This window comes from Ailuropoda melanoleuca, chromosome 6 (assembly GCF_002007445.2).
Source record: "Ailuropoda melanoleuca isolate Jingjing chromosome 6, ASM200744v2, whole genome shotgun sequence".
NCBI classification, from domain to species: domain Eukaryota; kingdom Metazoa; phylum Chordata; class Mammalia; order Carnivora; family Ursidae; genus Ailuropoda; species Ailuropoda melanoleuca.
Genome location: NC_048223.1, coordinates 101,238,212 through 101,251,165, shown reverse-complemented (window position 1 = coordinate 101,251,165; position 12,954 = coordinate 101,238,212). Strand labels below are relative to the sequence as shown.

At 42.1% G+C, this 12,954-nt stretch overlaps 1 protein-coding gene across 3 annotated transcripts in view; it reads right to left on the bottom strand.

The window, feature by feature from the left end:
- The window catches only part of ENTPD7 (ectonucleoside triphosphate diphosphohydrolase 7), a 49,867-nt gene extending 44,563 nt beyond the window's left edge, over positions 1 to 5,304 (bottom strand). Inside the window, exons 1-4 of one of the 3 annotated variants that reach the window (XM_034663125.1) lie at positions 5,098 to 5,304; positions 4,743 to 4,845; positions 4,487 to 4,566; positions 3,442 to 3,624 (exon numbers count right to left, since the gene is read on the bottom strand). In XM_034663125.1, coding sequence (XP_034519016.1) covers positions 3,442 to 3,624; positions 4,487 to 4,488 — 185 coding nt within the window. In that variant the 5' untranslated portion in view covers positions 4,489 to 4,566; positions 4,743 to 4,845; positions 5,098 to 5,304. The remainder of the gene's footprint in view (positions 1 to 3,441; positions 3,625 to 4,486; positions 4,567 to 4,742; positions 4,846 to 5,097) is intronic. The other 2 variants (XM_002924287.4, XM_019804919.2) reach the window with 2 other exon arrangements.
- Positions 5,305 to 12,954: the final 7,650 nt, after the last annotated feature.

The following is a 12,954-nucleotide window of genomic DNA, read 5'->3' as shown; positions in this document are numbered from 1 at the left end:
AGATCTGGCCACTGGGGTATAGCGGTAGAAGAGAATATCAGATCACTCTACCTCCCACATATTCCTCAAATGCATTTACTTCTCTCCATTATCGCTGCTTCCACCCAAGTTCAGGCGACCATCATCTCTACTGGAGTATTCTAGTTCATTCCCTTCCCTTCATGTTTACTCCCCTCTAATTCATTCTCCACAATGCTAATAAAGTGAGCTTTCTTTAAAAACAAATTCCAATCAAATCATATCACTCTTCAAAGCCTTTCAAAGCCTTCCTTCTGCACTGAAGATAATGTCTAAACCCTCTCAGATGACTTAACAGGCTCAGCCCGATTTACCTCTCCAGCCACACAGCTCACCACTCACTCCCTAACTATCTTTATTCTAGCCATATTAACCCACAGAGGATTCCATAATTAGACCATGATGTCTTCCAGTGGAAAACTGTGCTCAGGTGTGTCAAGAAAATCTCAATAATCATTAAAAAAAACTGAAATTGCGGATTTAGTTCTCTGAAGCTAACAGGCTGCTTAAGGTCAACTGTTGACAACTACAGTCATCTAAACAAATGTTCTTTCTTCAGAAAGAAAGAATGAAAAATACAAATGAACAGTGCTGCTAGAGGGGAGGAAAGGTTGGAAACAAACTTCTTGAGAAAAGGTACTGAAGTCTCCATGTCCTGGTGCCTATTATTATCCAGCACATAGTGATTGCTCAATAAATGCTTGCTGAATGAATGAATGACCAAAGTGAAGTGGAAATAAGAAATTCTGGGGCCAGAACAACCCAGAGATATTCAGGGGAATGGTCACGTGTCACAATTCTGACCAGAAAAGATTGAAAGAAAGGGTTGCCGGGGGTTTCCAGGAAGGGCCCTCTTCATTCTTACACAAGAGCATAGAAGGCTTGTTTCTCTCCTGCAGGACATGAGTGAGGATGCATGTAGGCCCTAGTGGCTACTGGCTGCTATTTTACAACCATTCAACAAGTTGATGCTGTGGAAAAGAGAGACAGATTCTCATCTTGACAGCCAACATTGAACTTATGGTCCCTTTACCCCTGGACTTCTAGTTATGTGAGCCAATAAACTTTCTTTTTATTTAAGTCAGTTTGACCATCACTTGTAGCCCAAAGTCTCCTCATACTGTCTGAGAAGCAACAAAGAGAAAGTCATGTTGATGATGAACACAACATGTCATCATTTCATTTTATAGCCTAATCACAAACTAACCTCAAAAAACAATAGCAAAACGAATCATTGTTATAAAGGAATACAGATCTTCTATATAACTGGTAAGGCGTTGAAACTAAATCAAATAATTCAGATATATTCTCTGTAAAGAAAAAAGAGGTATTCTGCTCTCACTGAATGGAATTAACAGATTAGATAAAAGAAAATACTAGTGAACTGGAAGACACAGCATGTAAAATACCCAGAAAGAAACACAGAGAGAAAAAAGGCTGGAAAAAAAAAAAAAATGAAGGAGCCGTGAGAAAGCTTCACATGGTTCAATATATATGTGATTGGAGACACTAAAGGAGAAGTATAAGAGGTCAAGAATAAATATTTGAAGAAATAATGGTCAAAATTTTTCTGAATTTGATTAAAAAGCATAAATCCATAGATTCAAGAATCAACAAACCGCAAGCAAAAGAATCATGAAGAAAACTACACCAAGGCACATCATAATTGAATTGCTTAAAATCAGTGATAAAATGTAAAAAGCAACCAGAGGAAACACACATGATGTACAGAGAACAAATCTAAGAATTACAGCAGACTTCTCCTCAGAAAGAATGCAATTCAGAAGACAGTGAAACATCATTTCTAAAGTAATAAAAGAAAAAGAAAAAAAATCAACCTAGAGCTCCATACCCAATGAATATTTTCAAAGGAATGCAAAATTACTTTTTCAGTCATAAAAGTTGAAAGAATTCACCAACTACATACTCACACTACCAGAAATGTTAAAGGAATTCCTTTAGGCAAAATGAACATATAACAGATGGAAATATGAACTACAGTACAAGAGAATGAAGAGGCCCAGAAATGGGAAATATACCAGCCTTTTTTTTATTTTTGAAATCTCTTTAAAAGACAAATGTTTAGGGGCGCCTGGGTGGCACAGTGGTTAAGCGTCTGCCTTTGGCTCAGGGCGTGATACCGGCATTATGGGATCGAGCCCCACATCAGGCTCCTCCACTATGAGCCTGCTTCTTCCTCTCCCACTCCCCCTGCTTGTGTTCCCTCTCTCGCTGGCTGTCTCTATCTCTGTTGAATAAATAAATAAAATCTTTAAAAAAAAAAAAAGACAAACGTTTAAAGCAAAAACAATAAGAATATATGGTGGAGTTTATAACATATGTAGAAGGAAAATGTTTAACAATAGCACAAACACCCTGGGGAAGAGATAAAGAGATATGCAGGAAGAGAAATTATATTACTTGAAGGTAGTCTATGATAAGTTAAAAATGTATACTATAAGGGCGCCTGGGTGGCTCAGCCATTAAGCATCTGCCTTTGGCTCTGGTCATGATCCCAGGGTTCTGGGATCGAACCCCACATCGGACTCCCTGCTCGGCGGGAAGCCTGCTTCTCCCTCTCACACTCCCCTTGCTTTGTGTTCCCTCTCTCGCTGTCTCTATCAAATAAATAAATAAAATCTTTTAAAAAATGTATACTATAAACCCTAAGCTCTAAAGCAACCACTAAAAAAAAATTTAAAATTTAAAAACCCAGAGTTATATCTACTCAGCCAACAAAAGAGATAAAATGGAATATTAAAAATGTACTCAATTCAAAAGAAGAGAGAAAAAGAGGAAAAACAGAGGACAGATGTGACAAGCAGAAAACAAACAGCAAGACAGATTTAAGCCTAAGCATAATCAATAATCACATAAAATGCAAATAACCTAAACACTTCAAATAAAAGGCTGACATTGTCAGACTGGATAAAAAGCAGTTACTTATAAAAAGACTGGATAGATAGAAAACATAAAGACATAAAGGCTAAAACGAAAAGGATGGGAAAGCATCTATAATGATAACATTAATCAAAAGAAAGCTGAAGTAATTATATTAATACCAGATCAGATTTCAGAGCAAAGAATATAATCAAGGATAAAAAAAGCCATTTAATAATGACAAAAGGGTTCATTCATCAAGAATACATAACAAACTTAAACATTTATGCATCCAATAAGTCAGCCCACCAAAACAAGAAAATAGAAAGATGCCTTTCGTGGTTAAAATGCACCATCAGCATTCCTGAATCAAAAGTGAACAACGCCAAAACGGGACTTAAGATCTTTATGTAAGAAATGGCATGCAATTTTACAAATAAAAGTGCAGTATTCCCCAAAAGGGTCAAAGGTAGTAGTGTGTTAAATGTCAAAATATTTATGACTTCAATGCCAAGTCTGATCAGTGATCTAAAGCTGACTCACCTTTCATATTGCCTATCTCGTGGTAATGAAGCACCCCAATGTCGAAAGTCCATGATTAACATAAGTAAAAGGAGACAGGATATGAAAAAGAGTCCTAGGAATGCCACCCGCTGACGTGGAAATGGGCTCACTGTGGGCACAGTGAAGTACCAGGAGGCTGGGCAGAGGTAGGAAAAACTGATCCTGAAATGAGACAAACATTATTAGTAAGAAAAGTCTCTACAGTTGAGTGCTAAAAAATGGTTTTTAAACTGGATTAAAGCCCTTCCTAATAAAGGCAAAATTTTATGTCGCCAGAAGTCTATAAATGTTCTCTTAGTCTCAAACTTTAGAAAAGAACCTATATGGTTCATGGTACTTCTATAAACAGAAAAGCCCTATCTGCTCTTTTCCAAATGTCTGCACTTTTGGGTGTAATTCAAAGAATTAATCTCATGTTTATGAAAAGATCACCAGTCTCCCCAGTCAACCTTATAACACTGAAGAATCAAAGCAACCACAACATTCCCATCAAGAATGATGTAAAAAAAAACGGAGAGTCAGAATATTTATCCAACAAATTTTTAAAAACATTTTAATAAGTAATATGTGCACATGGTAAGAAAAAAATCAGTTTGAAAGGACATATAGTGGAAAATGACCCTTTTGCCTTCATCCACCATTTCCCACTCAAAGGCAACCACTGGTACCCAGTTTCTATGTATTGCATGTTTACAAAAGCATAAATGTATATCATATATGACAATATACATATGTGTATCGCCAGTCCTCTGGTTGTACACCATACCTACTGTTCTGCATCTTTCCCCACTTACTCTATTTGACAACTGTTCCATTTGATACATATTGATCCACATTAATCTTTTCTGAAAGGTTCAGAGCATCACAATGTATGGATACACATATTCAACTATGAAGTTCATTTTCCATATTGATTCAAAGGACCTCACCCTATTTTGAAAGTTCATTAAAAAAAAAAAATCTTTGTTTAACCTCCTCAAAAAGCATGTAGCCTCACTCAAATGGAAATCTGAAAGAACATTACATTTTAGCAGTTTTCAGATCTCAGCAAGCACTCTCTCGATCACCCTGGGGTTAAGTGCCAGAGACTACAGTTGTGTCTGCCTTCAAAAAAAAAAAAAAAAAAGTCACTTTGATCTTCTTTGCATCCATCCGACCAAGCTGCAAAGTCCAGAAGCAGCACTAGGGCAAACCTCACTTGTAAAAACATCCCAGGGCCCCTCCACCTACCTGCCACCCCCAACTGAGCCCCAAGCTGAGGAGAAAATGTGCAGCCTTACCTAGCCATGGGATCCCTTCAGTGGTCTCAGCGCCTGTCACCTCCTTTTCTTTTTGCCCTGAGAAAATGGTCTCCTTGTCTCAGGCATCTCCTAAGTCTGCAGCCTGTTAAGAGTTCGTTGGGTTTCAGGCTTACCTCCAGTGGTGCCCACAAGACAAGACCGCCGGAGGAAGGCCAAGGCGCCCACCCACTCCAGCTGCGTCCGCTCTCCTCCCCGGGTCCCAGCTGACGCTAAGCCGACTCCCCGGGAGCCGGGCGTTCTCGAGGCACCGGCTCTCCCCAGGTGGCGGGGTGGGGGTGCCCACTTCCCCTCCCCGCCTAGCCCAGCTCCGTGGCCCTCCCGCGCTCGCACTCACAGGTCCAGCGGCCCGCAGGCTCCCTCCGCAACGTTTCGCTCGGTCCAGCGCGCTTCCCCCCGGCCTTTAGCCCAGCCGGAAAGAGGCCTGAGCGGGCGGCGGCGCCACGTCCCCAAGGAAACCGCAGGGAGCCAATGACTGACGGCAGACCGGCGGAGAGGGGCCCATCCTCCACCCAGCCCGGGCCGATGGCGAACTAGCTCCGTCGGCTGCTCGTTCGTTCGCCAGAGTGGCCAATCCCCAAGAGCGTTTGGCCTCTAATGCCCGCCCCGGGATTTCGAGCGCGTCCAATCCGGAAGGGCGTCGCGCCGCAGCTCCGCCTGGACAGGCCAGAGGTTGGCGCTCAGGTGAGCGGTGCGAAGCGGGGCAAGGGTGCTCTGCGCCGGCTGCCCTCTCGGCGGCGCGATTTCTCTGCTGGCTGCTTGCTAGGCTGCAGTTTACAGAAGTCAGCGGCCCTGGCGGGTGAGTCTTAGAGTGGCCGCGAGAGAAGTGCATCCCTTGCCCACAACCTGTCAGAGATATTGTGTCCCCAACCCTGATCGCCAGAATCAAACCTTCCCTAGAGCCTCCCAGACTTATGCTCCGGCTTCCTTGTCTGTCCTGTTAGAGAAACATTAACGGGGGACAATATCGTTTACCCCGAAGCGCTTATAGCTATTCGTTCAACGTTCATTGAATGTCTGCTGTGTGCCAGACGTGAGCCGCTGTGTCCCTGCCTTCCCAGACCTTACAGTAATACCTACAAAGGTAATGTTTCCTTAATGTTTTTCTTCCTTGCTTAAGCCAGCCGTTTCTCTCATTTCAGGAGGGAGCCATTTGGACAGGATAAAGTCCAAGTCCTTACAAACGTGGCACATACGTGGCGACCCAGGACCCGCCCATGCAGCATCTTCTGTTGCCCCTCACCTCCCTAACTATGCTTCTACAAGGCACATCTGTGGCTTCTGCCCTCTTAGGCTTTCTTCATTCCGCCTCCTCCACCCTTCCATCTGCCTTGAATAGCCTTCCCTTCTCGGCCTCTTAGCCAAGCCAACTCATACTCATTCCTTACCACTTAGCTTAGGGGTCACCTCCCCTAAAGACCTTACTTGACCTACAACCCCGTCATATGTGCCTGTTGTTTCACTTACCATGTTGAATTACAATTTATGTATCTGTCACAGTCAACAGAATATGCTTGAGGGCAGGGACTGTCTGCTTCTACAGCAATGCTGGGTACTGTCTGGAGCATACAATGCAGCTAATGTATGATAAATAAGTGAATGAATGTAGAAATAAATGAAGACCGCCCAAATGAGATTTAAAAAAAAAAAAAGAGCTATCTGTTCTACACCTGCTGTATAAAGGCAGTCAACCACTAACACTTACATCTGGCAGAGACCTAGACTGTCAGGGGAATGGGAAAGCTTAAACTGGAGGGAAGGAAAAAAAAAAGGAAGGCTTCATGTACGCTCTGATTTGAAAGTATTAGCATAGGGAAGCTGGCAGTGGGCTTACAAGGAGCAGGGCGTCTTACATGATTGTGGGGAGCCTATTTGGCTTTCTCTGGTTGGTCCTGAGTAAGAAGGCAGGGAAGCTCATAGTCAGTGACCAGTAGTGAGAGCTCTAGGCTGATTGCTGTAGAGGTCATGGGTCACAACTCTAATCATCATATATGGTCTGACATTGTCCAGTTTATATATTCAGGATCTCGCAATCATTTTTCTTTTCCCCTCTCTTCCCCTCCCAGTCTGGGTGGGCTTCCTAACTTACTTTTTCCATCGATTCTCAGTGTTCTTTTCTTCTTTGTCCTTCAATCCCTGCTCTGCTTCAGATGTTATATTTTATCTGGGCCCCAAAAAATCACATAGGGTAGAATAGTTGCATAAAGTTAGGATTAACTACAAGATTATACAAATATCAGGTGTTTATATTATTCCAGAGCCCAGTTCAGGTAGTCATGGGAAAACACAACAAATGTTTTGGAGTATATATATTTTTTAATTCTTGAGGTTGCTTGCCAACTGTGCAGTTCTGTCTAACCTATGTATATTTCAAACTCCAGTGGTCCACTAAACGGATGTTTTTGAGTGGAAATAGAATTCCTACTTATGTTTTAAATAGTACTTAATTCATTGATTTATTCACTATATTAACTTAGAGCTTGAAGGTGCATTGAAATATCTTCTAACTTACATTTCATAACTATACTGTTATAAAACAGAAAAGAAACCCATGTTTTAATCTAAACACCTAATTATGCTTTTTTTGTCCATTGCATTTGGATGATACTTCCTTCAATAAGTCCATCTGCATTCAGGAATTTGTAAAACATGATTCTTTCCAAAAGCCTGCAATGCTTATCTGATTAACATCTCACAGGGCTGAGTTCTGAGGTTTCCAGTCAGGAGGCCAAAAAAAGTACGTTGAGATCATTTCCCCATCTCATTTGCTATAAGTCTCAACATGTTGAAACAAATTACAGAAATCCATGTTTCAAAACCTGTCTTTAACTGCTTTTCAAAGGCTTGTCTACAATTACATTTACAATTTTCTCAAGAAGCCCTCAACTCTACCCAGCTCTGAACAAAATCAGCCATAGCAGCCCCATACTCGGTATCAGTTGTCTGTATCACTTTATTTCCCCCCAGATCTCCTTCATTCCACACTCCATCCTGCCTTAACCTCTAAAGCAGTTGAAGTACTGTGATCTTCACTCTCCTTTCCAAGTTTACTCACCTCCCTTCATGTGCCTTGTAGGCATGTCCTTGTCCATGACAAAACTCATTGTCTTGCCACTCTTAACTTTATCCGTCCTAACCTCCTCCATTCATATTCCCAGCTTTGATCAACTACCCTGTGATTCACTCAAGAAGAAATTTGCAAGTCATTTTAGAATCTCTTCCTTCTACTTCCTTTCTGCTGTAGGGGAGCAAAATTTGCCACCCCCAAATGGGTCTCTTTTGCATGTGGATTATTTTAGGCTGATTATTTTATTTTTTTATTTTTTTTTAAGATTTTATTTATTTATTTATTTGACAGAGATAGAGACAGCCAGCGAGAGAGAGAGAGAGAGAGAGAGAGAGAGAGAGAGAGAGAGAGAACACAAGCAGGGGGAGTGGGAGAGGAAGAAGCAGGCTCATAGCAGAGGAGCCTGATGTGGGGCTCGATCCCATAATGCCGGGATCACGCCCTGAGCCGAAGGCAGACGCTTAACCACTGTGCCACCCAGGCGCCCCTAGGCTGATTATTTTAAACAAACAGAAGGCTCAGGAAGGCTCTTTCAAAATCCCCCCCAACTGCCTATAAGAATTTGGGTAGAGGACGGTCTCCAGGAAGGGAGCTATACCACAAATAACTACAGTATAGTATGAACTAGGTGTGGCAGACAGGGAAGAACTCAGCAAAGTCTGTTTATTAAAATTCCTCTCTGTGTCCCATTTTTTCTGTATGGATCAGCAAACATTTGTTTACCAAACATTTACTCTTTTTCATCTTCCTGTGAATTGTCCTCCTTCCCTTTGAAGTCCTAGCTCAGAATGGCATATAAGCCTCAATTGCCTGACTTCCTGTAGGCCTCTTAGTCTCATGGAACTCCCATCTGTATGTAATTAAATTTGATTTTCTCCTGTTAATCTGTCTCATGTCAATTTAATTCTTAGATCAACCAAGAGAATCTTGACGGGCATAGAAAATATTTTCCTTCCCAACACCTATTTCATCCAGTTAGTGACTAGTTGTTCTTAATTCAAGTTTCTAAAATCCTTTCCAAAATCTTCTGATGAAACCTTCTAGCTGGTGACCCTACCTCCAGACTCATGCCCCTCCTTAGTGCCCCTCCATTCTGATATAGTGAAATATAATTATGCTAATTCCTGTTTTAACATCCTCCTGGATCCCCATCCCAATCAGATATAGTCCAGATTCCTTGGTATGGTGTGGGAGATTCTGCTGACTGCCTACCCAAAAAGCCAACAATCTGTCTTCCACCTTTACTGTATCCCAGTTTTATTCTTATAACCACACTGCTATGCTTGGCCATATGCTTAAAGAGTGCTAGGCTCCAACCCCAGCCCCAGAGAGTAAACTGTGATTAGTCTAAGTCAATCATGGTGTCCCGCTCCCTAACCAAATATTGAGCCGGGGCATATGACGCAATTCTAGCCAATGATACTGAAGGGAAGCCAGCTGTTGGGAGGAATGGGAGGAAGGGGGGAAACATTTCTGGGAGAGGTTTCATCCAACTTAAAAAGAGTATAAAAAGTTTACATAATGAGTGTACGAAGAGAAAGCCCCTTTTCTGCCTCCAGAAATAATCTTAAGGATATGATGCCTGGAGATGCTGTAGTCCTCTTACAACCATAGGGTGGGGGAGACAGGGTCTGGGGGTGCAGGGAAGCCTAGCAATAACAGAATAGAAATACAGAAAAATTCTGGATCCTTGATAACATCATTAACATCAGTGCTAACTTAACCAACCCAGGAGCAGCCCTACCTATGGACTTATTATTTGAGATACTAAATTCATTACTGCTCTCATTTTTAAGTCCATTGAAGCAGGTAGTTCTGTCATCTGTACTCTCCTAACTGATACATGTGGCTTCCAGTGCCTGATATGATCTAGTCCCCAACATCCTCTGAGCTCCCCAACATGTATTCTCACCCACAACCCTGACATATTTACAGTTCTCAGAACTAGGCCTTCTCTTCCCTCTGAGCCTTTGTACTTGCTATTACTTCTGCATAAATGACTTTCTTTCACTTCTTTACCAAATGAACTCCTGCTTATCCTTCCAAACTCAACTCACGTGTCACCTTTGAGCTCCCCTAGTCTGCCTAGGTGCTTCTTTTTCTCTGCTCTTGTAGCACTTAACTCATGTATGCTTCTATTAGGGCAAGAATAATTGTTTGGAAAGCTGGCGGCTTTGTGAGTGGACCTGGTACCAGTTGGCCTGGAAGGAAAAAGAGTAGCTAGGTTTTGAACCTTGATGGGTATGTTTGGTCAAGGAAAGTGGGATCCCTGGGCTTAGCCTCAGTGGAAGAAGTTTAGACCAAGAAGACTGATTGCTCTGCCTAATAAAATACAGGATTTTGAGCATTCCCTCTAGAGCCTGGTAAGACAAAAAGACATGAAGGAAAAGAGGGACCTATGCAAGGTGCTAGCAGGCAAGACTATAGAGCACAACCCATGAGAGAGTTCCTGCATCATTTTTCTACAGTTGCATCACAAATAACCCCAAAACTTGTCAAGCTTAAAACAACAATAAGCATTATTATCTCCCAGTTCCTGTGGGTCAGGAGTTTGGGAGCAGCTCTGCTCAGGGTCTTTCATTAGATTGCAGTAAAGATGTCAGCTGGGGTTGTCTGACATCTTAACTGGGGCTAAAGGATATACTTCTAAGATGGCATGCTTGCACGCCTAGCAAGTGTATACTGCCTGTCGGTGGGAGGCCACAGTTCCTTTTCACATCATGGACTCTCCCAGGAATGCTTGAGTGTCTTCATGATATGGCAGCTGGCTTCTCCCAGAGCCATCTGAGAACAAGCACCAGGTGAAAACTCTATCCCTTTTATTTCCTAGCCTCAGAGGTCACACATCTTCACTTCTGCCACATATTATTTGTTAAAAGCCAGTCATTAACTCCCATCCCACTTTCCAGGGGATGGCAATTAGGCTCCACGTTTTGAAGGGAGAAGTATCAATTTGCAGTCATTTTTATTTTTTATTTTTTAAAGATTTTTATTTATTTATTTGACAGAGATACAGCCAGTGAAAGAGGGAACAGAAGCAGGGGGAGTGGGAGAGGAAGCAGGCTCCCAGCAGAGCAGGGAGTCCGATGTGGGGCTCGATCCCAGGACCCTGGGATCACACCCTAGGCCGAAGGCAGACGCTTAACGAATGAGCCACCCAGGTGCCCCTGCAGACATTTTTAATCACCACAGTCCGTAAGGTGAAGTGGTCAGGGAAATTTCAGATAATAGTATTGACTTTTAGGATTCAGTTTTGAGTTCTGTGCTATGTTATAATCCTCTCCACAACACCATACCTTCAGTAAAAGTCTGAAAACGTATAGCTGGCTTGGTAGATGGCTTTGAGAAGAAGTTTAATGTGTGGAAGGTTCCTGTGCCAGAGGATAAATATACTGTTCAGGTGGATGCAGAAGAAAAAGAAGATGTCAACAGCTGTGCTGAGCGTTTGTCTCTCTCAAATGCCAGGATTGAGGAATATAAAAAAGAGCTGGAGAAGATGAAGAACATAATTCCATTTGATCAGATGACTATTGAAGACCTGAACGAAGTCTTCCCACAAACCAAATTAGACAAGAAGAAGTACCTCTACTGGCCTCACAAGCCAATTGAAAATTTATAAACTTGAGTTGGGGAGAAAGCTCTGACCCTCGTGTTATAAACGCTGGACATTACAAATAATTATATGGTAGAAAAGCAAACAAACAGATAACCCAATGATAAGTGGAAGAAATATTTAGACACTTAACAAAAAAGATATACAGATAGCAAATAAACACATGAGATATTCAACATCATTAGTGATGAGGGACATGCAGATTAAAAAGACAAGGAGGGGGTACGTGGGTAGCTCAGTCAGTTAAGTGTTTGCCTTCGGCTCAGGGCGTGATCCCGGGGTCCTGGGATCAAGCCCCACATCGGGCTCCCTGCTCAATGGGAGCCTGCTTCTCCCTCTCCTGCTCCCCATGCTTGTGTTCCCTCTCTCGCTGTCTCTATCTCTCTGTCAAACAAATAAAATCTTAAAAAAAAAAATAAAACTGTGAAACTACAAGGAGATGCTACTACATCCCCACTAGAATGGCTAGAATGAAAAAGACAGTAATTTGCCAAGAATGTGGTACCATGTGCTGCGATGTCATAAGGACCCCTAGCAGCTCTCTGGGGAAGCCCAAGTGGAGAGGAACTGAGGCCTCTTGCCATCAGGCAGTATCAACTTGACAGTTGTGTGAGTGAGTCATTGTGGAAGTGGATTCTCCAGCCCCAGTCAAGCCTTTATGTAACTGCAGCCCCTGCTGACATCTTGACTGGCACTTCATGAGATAGGCCAACCCCTAACCATTCATCTAAACCACTATCATATACCTCACCTGCAGAAACTGATAATAAATGTTTATTGCTGTTTTAAGCCACTATGTTTTATAGTAATTTTTTAAAAAAAGATTTTATTTATTTATTTGAGACACAGAGGGAAAGCGTACAAGCAGGGGGAACAGCAGACAGAGGGAAAGGGTAAAACAGGCTCCCCCTGGAGCAGGGAGCTCCATGCAGGGCTCGATCCCAGGACCCTGGTATCATGACCAGAGCCAAAGGCAGACACTCAATTGACTGATCCACCCAGGTGCCCCTGTTTTATAGTAATTTGTCACAGAACAGTAGATAACTAATTTACAACCGCATAGGATCAAAAGAAATAATATATACATCGGCTGGCACATAGTAAGCCCTTCATAAGAGTTGGCTGTTATCAATGTTGTGTGTAATTCATACATTTTTTTTTTACGAGCAACTGCAAGTTTCTTGCAAAGGAGGACTTCAGTTCATTCCTTTTTTTTTTGTCTTTTTGCACTCTCTGCCTCTCCTCATCCTTCTTAGCCCCTCAGCACAGTGCTGGGCACACATACAGGAGAAGCCCAGTAAGTAACTCAAAGGGAGGCAATGAAATCCAAAGGTGAAACCGTTTTATCTTTGTCACTATAAGGATAATTTTCCACTACCTAAAATATTTGATTTACCCCTTTGTTACAGTTAATATAAATGCTTTTTACATTAGCATTTTGGGCTTTTTAATGTTAGTTTGTAATGAGTAAGCTATAAAGGCAAGGAAGACTAAGGGGTGAAGAGAAAAGATTT